At 47.3% G+C, this 13,361-nt stretch overlaps 1 protein-coding gene across 3 annotated transcripts in view; it reads left to right on the plus strand.

Annotated features, from left to right (window-relative positions):
* The window catches only part of plxnb2b (plexin b2b), a 139,118-nt gene that overhangs the window by 92,877 nt on the left and 32,880 nt on the right, over nucleotides 1-13,361 (plus strand). For all 3 annotated transcript variants that reach the window (XM_030366268.1, XM_030366269.1, XM_030366267.1), the window contains 11 exons: nucleotides 616-1,764; nucleotides 2,134-2,313; nucleotides 2,752-2,877; nucleotides 3,846-3,946; nucleotides 5,661-5,787; nucleotides 6,765-6,927; nucleotides 8,231-8,342; nucleotides 9,382-9,493; nucleotides 10,113-10,214; nucleotides 10,611-10,706; nucleotides 12,270-12,357. In XM_030366268.1, coding sequence (XP_030222128.1) covers nucleotides 616-1,764; nucleotides 2,134-2,313; nucleotides 2,752-2,877; nucleotides 3,846-3,946; nucleotides 5,661-5,787; nucleotides 6,765-6,927; nucleotides 8,231-8,342; nucleotides 9,382-9,493; nucleotides 10,113-10,214; nucleotides 10,611-10,706; nucleotides 12,270-12,357 — 2,356 coding nt within the window. The remainder of the gene's footprint in view (nucleotides 1-615; nucleotides 1,765-2,133; nucleotides 2,314-2,751; nucleotides 2,878-3,845; nucleotides 3,947-5,660; nucleotides 5,788-6,764; nucleotides 6,928-8,230; nucleotides 8,343-9,381; nucleotides 9,494-10,112; nucleotides 10,215-10,610; nucleotides 10,707-12,269; nucleotides 12,358-13,361) is intronic.

Below are 13,361 nucleotides of genomic sequence, written 5' to 3' on the forward strand. Positions count from 1 at the left end.
ATGATAACTTATGGCTCTTCATGCCTTGGAGTAACATGTTTATTTTTTACATTTTGGGTAGTGCCAAGAAGAAAATGAGCCTGGCAGCTGTCCCGGCCGCACATGAGCTTTTGCGTCTTGCGATTTTGCGATTTTTGTTCTTGGCATAAATCTTTCTCCTCCACTTAATCTTTTCTTCCCAATGTCTAGGTGGTTCAAGCGAAGCGCAAACGACAGTTGCACCCTTAAATAAAAGTCAAACGATCAAAAGTACATTTCAACAAGTGTGCTATCGAAGGGACGATAGCACACCTATTAAAATGTTTTTTTGATCCTTATGTTCTACTTTCATCAAGGCAACAAATTCCCCCAAAAAACAGACATAAGCCCAGTAGAAAATACTGAGAACTACTGCAAGAGCTTGTTTCTCTGTATTTAAATATGACTCCAGAGTAATCCCCTGAGTGATAGTTCTGTGTTTATGCATCAAAATCCTATTCCCTGATAATGACCTCCGCTGTAAAAATCCCTGTTGTTCAAAAAATACATTCCAAAGATACGTGTGAATGACTATAAACATCCCTCCCAGAGTACACTTTTTATAAAATGGCTATTTTCTTTCTCCCCATTATAAAGATGGCAAGCCGGCTTTCCCTCCTCCTCCCCTTCCTCCTTCCCATCTGCCTGTCGTTGTCGCGGGGCGAGGAGGAGCTCCAGAAGATCCCACAGCTGTCCTTCACCACCGAGACGCCAATCAACAACGTGGTGCAGGACCCGGGCAGCGGGCGCATCTACCTCGGCGCCGTCAACGCCATCTTCCAGCTGGGGCCCGCCCTCAACCAGGAGGCGAGGGCCGAGACGGGCCCCAAGCTGGACTCCCGGACCTGCACCCCTCCGCCTTCCGCCTGCCAGGACACCAAACTCATGCCCAACCTCAACAAGCTGCTGCTGGTCCACCCGGCCAACGGCTCGCTCATCGTCTGCGGCAGCCGCTACAAGGGCATCTGCTCGCTGCTCAACCTGACCAACGTGGAGCAGCAGCTGTACTACAGCGACAGCAAGGGCGAGAGGACCTACGTGGCCAGCATCGAGGACAACGTCAACGTGGTGGGCGTCATGTCCACGTACCACCTGAGGGACATCCAGGACGAGTTCAGCGTCTTCGTGGTGGGCAAGGGCTACGGGCGGATGGACAGCACCAAGCTCATCAGCACGCGCATCCTGGAGGACCGGCGCGAGTGGGTGGTGTTCGAGAGCATCGTGGAGGCCTCGGCCGTGCAGACGGCGCCCTTCGCGCCCAAGCACCAGCACGACTTCCGCCACGCCTTCAAGGACGACGGCTTCGTCTACTTCCTGTTCTCCAGGACCCGAGATGGGACGGACAACAAGAACCTGACGTATGTGTCGCGCATCTGTGAGTCGGACAACAACTACTACTCCCACACGGAGCTGATGCTGAGCTGCGGCCCGGGGAACCGCTACAACAAGGTTCAGGCCGCGTACGTGGCCATTCCCGGCAAGGAGCTGGCCCAGAGCTTGACCGAGTCGGGCCAGAGCAGTAAGGTCAACCACATGGAGAAGGTGCTGTTCATGGTGGCCAGTTCGCCGGAGGAGGACGGCGACTCCAACTCGGCCCTCTGCATGTACCCGCTCAAAGCCATAAACGAGCGTCTGGAGGATATCATCAACGCCTGCTACTTCGACATGGGGTCCATCGGCGGGAAGCCAGCGGTGGACATCCCCTACTTCTCTAAGAGAGATGAGTTCTGTAAAACCCCGATTGCCGTAAGTGCTCCATTGTGTCGTTCGCAACCGTTTTACAAAAGTATGGAGTGTTATAAAAGTAAAAAAGTAATAGTTAAAATAGCTTTTTGAGAATCCCTTTTATGCAGGTTCCAAGAGTTTGTTCAAGGGTGATGTTGCTTGTGTCAATATTACTCTTTTATGTCTCTTTCATACACCAGTGACGTTTCAGCTTTGCAGCAGTCAGCTAATGGTAGCTCAAATGACTAGGCTACTTAGCTACTTATACCTTGGCACTGGGGCTGGATTAGCATAAGTACAGTGCCGTGTAATGGGTTCAGTACAAAGTTAAGTAACCATGTACTTGGAAGTACTGTGGAAAGAAACAGTTGTTTTTTTCTCTCCTTTTAGCCGGACACGTTGGTAACCTGTGGCGCAGACTTCTTGCCTTCTCCTCTGGCCAGTAAGCCTGAGTTTGGTCTGAAGGGTCAGCACGTCGAGGTCAGGGGCTTGCTGACCGCCGTGGCCATCGCCGTGGAAAACGACCACACCATCGCCTTCTTGGGAAACGACCAGGGAGAGGTCTCCAAGGTACGACCCCAGTCTGCCCACTTATCTGCCCTTTTACTATTCACCGTTTAGGCTTTAAGAAGCCAGCAAATATAAAGAGCAGGTAGGGGTTAGGAGAGAACCTTTTCGATGAGAGTCAAACAGAGCGTATTGAAAGAGAGACTTCTACATCTGGACTTTAGTGCAGTTGCGGCAGAGTGTGACAGTGTATATCGTGATTGAATAAACTTTCGCACGCAACTTACAAAAGAACACCTTGCTTGGTCACATATTCTGAGAGTTTCCTTAAGTAGTCAAACACCTAACCGACTTGGCCACTGTGATATTGGCAACCGTAATGGGCCCTGTGTAACTCTTCCCTCCTCCGTCGCTACCCTGTGCATGAGTGCATGGGTGCATTTAGGATGTGTTCCACGGACAACGTTGTGACTTGATTGTATGTTTTACCAAACCCTCCAGGCCCACCTGAAAGGCACGTCTGAAATCTTTGGCAAGATCCCAGGACTAACTGCGGGGGAACGGGTGAACAAGAACCTCTTCTTCGACCACGGAGAGGACTACCTTTACATCACCACTGAGAAAAAGGTGCGTCTGCTTTGTGTGGCGTCGCAGTCTGCACTAAATTGCTTGCAAACCATATGAAAACCTGAGGGATGGTTAAAGATTGTCTCTTTTGTCTTGGTCATGTATTAAGTACTCTTTCTCAAGTGCCCAATAGAGTAATTTGATTCATAAACAGGCAATAGACCTATGTCATTACCCATTTGCTTCAATGGGTAATGACACTTTTTGCTTCGGTAAGCATAATATTGCATCTTTAGACACGTGAAGCATGAAATAAATAACACTTTTCTTTCAATATCAATCTATAAGCCCCCTCTATCCCGCTCCCCTATGAGGGATGTGAGCATCCCGCCATTCGTGGTATTAAACACGGGAATACGATGACCTTTGCGTGGTTAAAATATTTACTTTAATTGGCATTAGTGATTGGCATTTAACAGAAGATGCGAGGCACCGACACAGATGCTGCCATTAATGGGAGAGCCATGTGCTGGAACCTCGTAGGTCAGGAGCAAAAGGAGAGGCTCGCTCCTACGATATGATGTATGTGTTTTGACTGAGAGGAAGGATGCTACAGACGCCCACATCTGCTGCTGACGACGACACCATTTTAGAAATTACGTTTGTTAAATAGAGAATCTGATGTCAATGTTTGCCTCAACGCTACTTGTTCCAGGATTGGAAAATAAAAGTTTGAGTCTGACATTCTAGACAAACATAGAGTACAAAGAAGATGCAACGGGAAATTCAAAGATGTATCACAGGGATAGGTGTGTCCATATAACTGCAGGCGAAGCGAACAATGCAGTATGTCCATCCACTTACGTTAAACAGGGAGGAGAGTGGCCTCAACAATGTCAACTGGCGAGCTCACATACAGAGCAGTTATTACCAGAATCAGACCTCCATCATTTCGTCTCCGCAGTCGGTCGGTCGTCGTGTGGAGACGCGCGTGTGCTAAGCATTTGATTTGTGTGGGGTTACTTCAGATCACCAGGGTGCCGGTGCAGACGTGCAACCTGAAGACGGACTGCAAGTCCTGTATCGACCTGAAGGACCCCTACTGTGGCTGGTGTGTCCTGGAGGGAAGGTAGGGGGTCTGCTGCATGACGCACCCACCCACGCAAGCACACACTCATGGACACGGGGACAGATGCACGCACGCACGCAAACACCTACATGCACATACGCAAACACACACAAATGCTCACACACACACACCCACACACAAATACACACGCACACACAAACACAAATACACCAGTCATACATATTGTACGCTCACATAAAAACACACACTGAGAGCGGAGATGCGTAAACGCTGGGAGGGCAACCGGGAAGGTTAGCAATGAAGCAGTGCCTGAGCACCACCCTGCTGTACACGTATAGATCACATTGAGGCCATTTGTGCCTGTGTACATGTGTGTGTGTCCGTGTGTGTGTGTGTCCGTGTGTGTGTGTGTGTGTGTGTGTGTGTGTGTCCGTGTGTGTGTGTGTGTGTGTGTACAGCCTGGGGGTATTTAAGTAGTTTGTGGGGATGACGGCGGTGAAGGTGGTTTGCGGTGTAATTTACTCCGACCACCGCATATTTATCAGACGCTTCCAACCCTGGGGTGTCTTATTGTGTTTTACGGTGATCCGCCCTGAGGGATGAGCCGGAAAGAACTAGTATTATCGTGTCGTCGCTTTCCTTAAACTAAATAAAAATCATAATCATCACAATGCCGCACGAAAAAAGGTCGCTGAAGTTACGACGTCTCCTGCGTTCAATGTTTGCCGTGTTTTGTAGATCATTCTTACTTCTGTTGGGTTCCACCGGTATTCAAATATTCCTCTTTGTCATTTCACGCCGTGAGTTCCTGTTTATTTATGCAGGTCTGTTGTGGGCTTGGCAGGATTTTAGCAGCATAAAAGAAGAAACATTTACAGTATAATTTAACAGCACACATACATCTCTCCCGAAGTCGCGCTACTGCGGGACTCTCACATTCATCCTCGGAAACACAGGGCTTTGGAAGGGAATCGCGGGGAATCAAATTACCCACCAGGGGTGGAATAGCTTGGTGAGATCACCACGGCGATATAATATGAATATTATAATGAAACATAAAATATAATTTGTCCATGTGAATGGTGCACAAGTAGTAAAGTACCAGTAGTAGTCAGAGTACATTCACGTTAGCTGAAGGTCCCTTGGCTTCCACGCAAGCAATGTGGAATGACAAAGAGCTCTCTTAAAGACTTAAGAGCCTGATTGAGATTCACACGCCGACCCCGTGTTCAGCCTTTCAGGTGACACTTGAGGCACAATGAATTGAGATGAGCGCCGGCCGAAATCCCATCGATTTCTGCTCCCACCAAGACGCCTGACATGAGGCACAAATTGATGTTGTAGGGATCAAACTTATGTCTTATATATATATATATATATATATATTATATTTATATATATTTATTTATTTTCCGTGCCCTATTTCATCCACTTTTCCCCTCTTTGTTACCTAGAACCAGAAGCAAATATACGGTTTAAATACACAACAACAAGAACGAATAGAACGGGAATCGAACCCACAACCCTGGTGTTGTCAACGGCACTCTCTACCAGTCGACCTCGACAGGATCATTGCAGATTTGTGTGGTGTGTCGTGACGTCTTGTGTGTGTGGTGAGTGCATGTGTGCGCGCATATGAATGCGTGTGTGTGTGTGTGTGTGTGCGCACCCTTGCCGTGACCCTGTGGCGGGCTGACGTTGGAGGAACGGCGGCTGAGCGGCGGTCTCTGCTCTTCTGTCCTCTTGTGTGAAGGTGCACGCGGCGTTCCGAGTGCCGCAGGGCGGAGGAGAAGAACGGCTGGCTCTGGAGCCCCGGGCGGGAGTGTGTGAAGATCCTCTCCTTCTCCCCCCCCAACCTCTCCTGTCACAAGACTCAGCAGGTAGCCTCTCTCCCCCTCTCCCCCCCCACCCCTCCCATCTCCCCCTCTTCATCGCACTAGTCTCATTACACAACCCTTCCTTTCGGTTTTCGTCTCTCTCCATCCATCACTCTCCTCTTTGTCTTTTCATTGGCACGCCGGCGCGCCGTTGTTCGCAGCCCCGTCACGCACACGCGCGCACACATTTGAACGCGCACAAGCGCACACATTAGGATACACGCAGACGTAAACACGTATAGACGTACACACACACACACACACAGACACACATTTGGACAAAATTACATTCAGACAGACACACACACACACACACACACTCAAACGCACACACACATTCGACAAAAACACATTAAAAGACACACACACACACACACACACACACACACACACATATACACACAAATTAGGACACACAAACACACTCACACACACACACAGCAAGGATAATAAAGCGCCTTCCATTGTGCAGCAGCACTCCGGGGCTCTCTGTCTTTGGCTCCATATCGATCCGACCAGATGACTCCAAACTGGCTTCTAACCGACCATTATCAGCCACTTGGCCGCGCTTACCACTCAGCCATTACGCATTCCTCGAGCCCTCCTCCCTTTACTCCGCCTCCTCCTCCACCTCCTCCACCTCCTCCCCAACCTTAATTCTATCAGTCCTGTGAAGTCTGAACTCTGGAATAAGGCTGGATCATACTCTGACTGTAGTCATATTAGTTCAAGCATTATCTCAGTCTATTATGATAAATAGGATATATTTACAAGCTCTCTATGAAAGCAAGGGGCAAATAGCAGTTGAGATTAAAATGATGGAGCCAAAAAAATAAATAAAAAGATAAAATTGAATTCTAATGATGTGGCCCATATGTGTGACCAGGTAGCAAGGTCAGAGTTTCAATTGAAGATGCTTTAATATTAATCATATCATTCGATTGCGATGTATTTGCTAATCTCCCTGTGTGTGTGTGTAGGTGGAGATCAACATCCCGTCCCTCCCCACCATCTCCGCGGCGGATCGCCTGCGCTGCGTCTTCCAGGAGGACTTCCGGAGCAAGGGCTCAATGTCAGGGACGGGCCAGGTCATCTGTAACCTCCCAAACCCCGCGCACATACCGGCCACGCCCGAAGGCCAAGGTGAGCTCCTGCTCACCACAACCCTATTAGGCTTCTTCACCAGGCGGCCATCTTGGTTCTAAACACTAGAAGGGTGAGGGAACTGAACTGTGGTGTTCAGTTCCCTCAACCTGCTTGCGTTAGGGACCAAGATGGCAGCTCTGTGAATAAGGCCCTCGCACGCTCTCTCTCTCTCTCTCTCTCTCTCTCTCTCTCTCTCTCTCTCTCTCTCTCTCTCTCTCTCTCTCTCTCTCTCTCTCTCTCTCACCCTGTTGGCGATAAGAACCATGATTGGCAGCTCTGTGATAAAGACCCATTGTGTTCCGTTACATAATAGTGGAACTCAAATGACGGTTTAAATTCTTAGAAATTTAAGTAGACCTGTGTTTGGATTATTTTTTATGAGATTGTTGTCGTCAATATTTGTAATGACTATACTTTAATTTATATTGGGTTCGTCACCTTCGCCACATGCAACTTTGTCCTTGTGCTGAAAGTCTGCGGCAGTTGTTGTTGCAATATTGATTTCAGAAGTGAAAACTCATCCGATGGCCATTAACGTTTAAGTGTTCCCTGCCAGGTGCTTGATCAAAATTGAGTCTGGCAATCTTGATTTACAGCTGTCTGAATGTGTGAGCTCGCGAGACAACTTGTTAAGACAGAATCCACATGGAGCCTCTCAAGAAAGTAGTTCACTGACTGTATATCTATATAGCTTCAGCAGTATGACAATGAATAGATGTTTCATCATTTTGGGCAATTGATTGCAAAGCAATGATACATTTTGAAGACCAGTCAAGGACAATTTCCTAACACCTCATTAAAACGATATGTAATTGTATTGCTAATTGCAATAGTATTACCCAAGGATCCATTTACTCGAGGAGACGATCTGACTGTAGTGTCCAATGTGAAGTGAATATCCTAAAAATAATTGACTGTGCAAGACAGAGTTGTTTGTAGGAGGTTGAAGTCACCCCATGTGATCCGGTCGCTCAGGTGGGGGAGCCACTCAAGCTATTAGAATTGTTTGGTTTGACCTCCATGTAATCATCTTTCTCTAAATCTTTCCCTCTGTCTCTGTCTCTCTCTCTCTCTCTCTCTATCTCTTTGCCTCTGTCTCTCTCTCTCTCTCTCTCTCTCTCTCTCTCTCTCTCTCTCTCTCTCTCTCTCTCTCTCTCTCTCTCTCTGTCTCTCTCTGTCTCTCTCTCTCTCTCTCTCTCTCTCTCTCTCTCTCTCTCTCTCTCTCTCTCTCTCTCTCTCTCTCTCTCTCTCTGTCTCTGTCTCTGTCTCTCTCTCTCTCTCTCCCCCTCTCTGCCATCAGATTTCGTAGCTGTGCCGGTCAAGATCTTCGTCAACGAGACGGTGGAGCTGGCCACCAGAGAGTTCAAATTCTACAACTGCTCGGCCACCGTGAGGAAAGCTGAAAACACGCCGTGAGTCTGGCGCTCTCTCTCTCTCCCCCGCTCGTCCTCCCCACATCCGTGGGACCTGAGCCGACACAAACCCAATCAAAGCTTCAGCAGACAGCCTTCATTCAAATGAATTGTGCGGGGAAGGTGTCTGTGTATAAATTGTGATGCGTGACTGACGACAGGAAGGAATGCACCTCTTGCAGTGTTCTCTGCCTCCTTTTCATTTACCATGCTGGGAAATTGCCTGAGTTTCCTTTTCATTAATCAAAAGATGAAAGTCGATCTGTGCTGGCTTCCTGGGCGCGTATTTATTATTTTTTCAATCCGGAGGAATGTTTGATGAACGAGCTTTGTTTAAGAGAGGTTGCCAAGATCCATTTAAATGCCGGCAACAGGGATTCTGTGGCCCGGCACTCTATGATGAGTTTGCATGTTTTGTTCCTTTTGTTTTCCTGACTCGCTCTTGTTTATTTGACTGTGGGAATGTGTTTGTCTCTAAAAGCACATTTTGAGGTCTTGAAGGGGTTCGGATCTCTGACTACCCGCTTCAGGGTTTGGGGTTCAAATCCCCGGTAGCCACAGTCTACCTGTAGTAAGCATCCTTGAGCAAGTGCCTGCTTTTTCATAATACATATCTCAGGGTGTTTTCACAGGTACTCCTTCATTTTAAGTTAGTTTTAAATGTGCCAAATATGTATTTGACAAGATTTTTTGGGCATATTTGCTGGAAATCTGTTTACATCCCGACCGCAAGCAATTAATCAATGCTCTGACATAAAAATGAAAAGATCCAGTATCTCTGGCAGACGCCAGCCTGTAATGAGACCATCCAATCATGTCGTTGTGTGATGTGGCTGAAGAGAACAGTTGGATTTCTTCGGTTGGATGCTTCCAAAATCAAGCTAACTCTAGCTGGTGTCTACAGGGTTTCCTACCAAATCTTGAAAGGGGTTCAAGTGAATTGACTTTGGACGATGAATATACCTGTTAAATGACTCCAATGAAATGGTCTGCCCTGTGCTGATGTGAACCCCCTCCCCGCCTGTGGTTTGCCTGCTAGGTGCATGTCGTGCGTGGCCAGCCCCTGGGGGTGTCAGTGGAACACCCGCGACCACACCTGCAGTGACACCACCGACACCGTGAACGGACCCCACATCATCAAACAGCGGAAGGTCAGTCATGCATCAAGTGTTCAACTTCCAGCCCAAAGGTCCTGAGTTCGATCCCCCTGATGTCCGCAGTTTTTACCCTTTGCCGTCGTCCAGCAGGATGCCCAATGTCTTGTTATTTGCATTTTTATCAAAGATAATTCACCGTATCTCGCCAGATAAAAGTGTCCACTAAATAGTAAAAGACTAGTTATCTATAGTAACCTCCAATAAACCACCGGCTCAACCCAATCTCCCATTAGGCGTTGAACTCATATTGGACCCTTTCGATTCCTTCTTTGAGTTCCCTAAATGAATGGTTAGAAACTCACTATTTATATTCAAATATCCCTTTCCAACGCCCGTATGTTTTGTGGCGAATAAGACCTTTCATATTTGGTTGTGTTTATACAAAAAGCGCAGAGAGTTTATCCGATAATCCCGAAATCGTATATCAGCCGCCACCAGCTTGTTCTTGGTCGGCTGACCGCAATTTACAAGTCAGCAGATTTGCGCAGAGCGCTGCACTTATCTCCGTGCCCTGGTTGAGTGTCTCCCTTAAGTGGCTCCCATATTTTAAAATGTAAATGTCGAGGGTGGCAGCCAGCTTTTGTGATCTCTGCCATCGCCGTGTCTCTCCCAGGAACCGAGGTGCCCCCGCTTCGAGAACCCGGACCCCGTGCTCATCCCCGTGGGCTTCCAGACCGCCATTGGCTTCGAGGGGATCAACCTCGAGCAGTATGAGGTACACGCAACCCTTCGCCGCCGCTCTGCACTCAATCCACTCTAACGAGGGTTGGTTTTTGCATCATGCTGAATGAGCGAGCAAGAGAGAACGAACCTCGGGAGCAGAATGAATACTATCTGTGGACGTCTTTTGTCGTTCCCTTTAAGGTTTAAGGTGTGCAGAGGCTTTGTGCCTCCCTAGGGGGCTGGAAGGGAGATAGAAGTTCCCTTTTTAATAAGTCGCAAATCAACTCTATTCTCTCTCTCCGTTCTCTCTCTCCCGCTCTCTCTCGCTCCCTCTCCTTCTCACTCTCTTTATCTCTCTCTCTCTCTCTCTCTCTCTCTCTCTCTCTCTCTCTCTCTCTCTCTCTCTTCCCCCCCCCCCCATTGTGTGTTTTTCCGTCTGGCCCCCCAGGGAAGAGCCTTTACAATAGGAACTGAACTGATGCGTAGCGTGGAGGAAGAGGTCACTTTGGTGGTGGGCCAGTTCTACAACTTCAATGGCTTTAAGGTGAGTGTGGCTCTTAATGCTAATGAACAGACCTAGTGTCTCTAGTTTCTTTGATAATGTGAGCTGTTGAATCTACTAATACCCCCCCCCCCCCCCCCGCACCAAGCTTGAGGGAGTTAGACCGGAATATTCTAATTTATATAGCATACTTGATTCTCCACTGAACAGAAAGATTTTCATAGTTGTGTGCTGGGATTTGAGTCATCCCTGTGCATGTATGGTAGAATATGCGTGTGCGTGTGCGTGCGTGCGTTTCTACGCCACCACGCCAAATAGCTTATCTGGGAACCGAAGCAAAGTGTCATTTTGGTGTGTCATTTATTTGAAAGGGTTTGTATATACCTGTCTTCCTGGGTCTCCGAGGACCTTATATGCTTAAGCGGATCATCCCACTCTCTGATGGCGTTGCACTGTCTGTCTCGTCACTGTTTAGACTACATCTGCAGCAACGAACCAGGAATGTAGCCAGCCTCTGGCTACATTCCTGTTTTTTGCCTCATAATTCAAACGCTGAGGGACTGGAGGTTACCGAAATGAAAGTCAATGGCTTTGGTCTATACGCTTTGGAGAAAATAAATAAATGCAACACACTGAGAGAATTGTTATTTAGGCGGTTTGAAGCGGCGGTTTCTAACAGTGCAGCGCTGTATGCATCATAACTGGACACTGGAAGAAAATGCAGAGGTGTTATAAAAACTGGCCAGGTTGGACCAGGGAAAGACGTCTGGGTTTCACCATGGAAGTGATGCTGGAGGTTTTATTTGACAGTTGGCCAGACAGACATGGAGGGTGGTGGTGGTGTTGGTTGGGCTGGTGAGGGAGGGGGGGGGGGGGGGGGCGGTGAAGGTGGAGGCAGGCAAGCCGATTTGATTCTGACAGTTAATGTTCCATCAGTCAGAACTGAATTGTGTTATTATGGAAATACTTTGACAGCATTGACACTTTTGCAATATAAGAGCTTTGAATCTATTTAGGGCATTCAAATTCCCGGCGTAATTCCCTTAAATGACAGTACTTTGTGATTGAGCGGTAGGGTTCATGATTCCACTGTATACAATGCTATTAGTTGTTTTTACCCTGATTGACATGTGGGGGCGGGACATTCCAGTGTTGAGCTACAGGAGGGTCCAATTACAATGCAGCCAGCCTAGCCCTAAGGGTCTTGGGACTGTAAAACTAAAGCACAGGCAGGTCTGGGCTTTACAGTCGATCCTCTCGGTTTATGACTATCCAACCCCCCGGAGGCAGTGTGAAGGTACCGTCTGTGTTCTCTAGCCCCATCTATTGGTCGGGCTTTACTTAGCGGAACTGATTGAATTGTTAAGATTCTTTGTGGTGGGGAAAAGTAAAGGAGTTTCCTAGCCTCGAGCAATGATATTTTCCACTGTGTTTTTTTCTAGACTTGAACGTCTGCCAAACGCAGGATGCGTATTTTCCTTTTTTTTTCAAAGGCGTGGGCTGTTGGCTCTCTTTGTGCCAGAGATTCTGTATATTTTCGAGGAGACTGTCATTAATCACCGGATTCTGTATCAATAATTCATTTTCCTTGTGTCCGTTGTGTAGTTTTCCTACGATAAATCACAGGAGACCAACGTTCTGTTCTACGTGAAGGACAAGGAGTCCGGGAAAAAGATAGACAGCACGCTGAACGGTATGCTTGCACATATTAATAGCTTAGCTTACACGATGCAGTTGTGATCCGTTTATATATATATATGTGTGTGTGTGTGTGTGTGTGTGTGTGTGTGTGTGTGTGTGTGCGTGTGCGTGTGTGTGCGTGTGTCTTTGTCTGAGTGTGGGCATGTGTGTGTGTCTAGGTGTGCCTGTGTGTGTGTGTGTGTCTGTGTGCGTGTGTGTCTGAGTGTGTGAAGCTACATTGGAGGAAGAAGGCTTTGATCTCAAATTGAAAACTGTAATGAGAGTAGATTGGTAATGGCTACATTAATTTAGACCACCCAGCGGTCGGTGACAACACACTTTCTCCCACCACAACATCTCAGCGCAGATACAATACGCAGTGTTCATCAAATGTCTAATTACCTTTGTGTCCCTGGGTTTGAACAAAAACAAACTCAGACTAAAACAAACTCTGGCATCTTTACTTTTCACTTATACAATTTAATATAATTGAATGCGACACGTGTGTTGTTATAATGTTTAGATTTAAGTAATTGACAAGCCTTTAGTTGATGACAAACTAATCATTGAGAAAAGCTTAATATACATTTATAGATCATTAATAAGTGCTCAGCCTACCCAGTGGACTGTACCAACATCACAAGTGGACTATAGGATAATACATGAATGTTTGGTTCATTATTAGTTCATCATTAACAAATGCTTGTCAATTAATGTTTAGTTCATGATGAATTCATTGTCAACTTAAAGCTTACGACTGAACGTTCTCATAAAGGCTCACGCAATACTATTTAAAAACATACAATAATTATAATCCTCATTGTTTTCTCTTTCTCCCTTACGCCAACATCACCACCTCCACCTTCATCATTCCCACCACCGCCACCTCCTCCATCATCATCTCAACCACCACCACCACCTTCACCACCCCCACCACCATCACCACCTCCTCCCTCCTCCCCCTAAACCCACTCCAACCCCCTCCTCCACCACTATCCCCTCCACCCCCACCTCCTC

Source organism: Gadus morhua, chromosome 9 (genome assembly GCF_902167405.1).
Source record: "Gadus morhua chromosome 9, gadMor3.0, whole genome shotgun sequence".
Lineage (NCBI taxonomy): Eukaryota > Metazoa > Chordata > Actinopteri > Gadiformes > Gadidae > Gadus > Gadus morhua.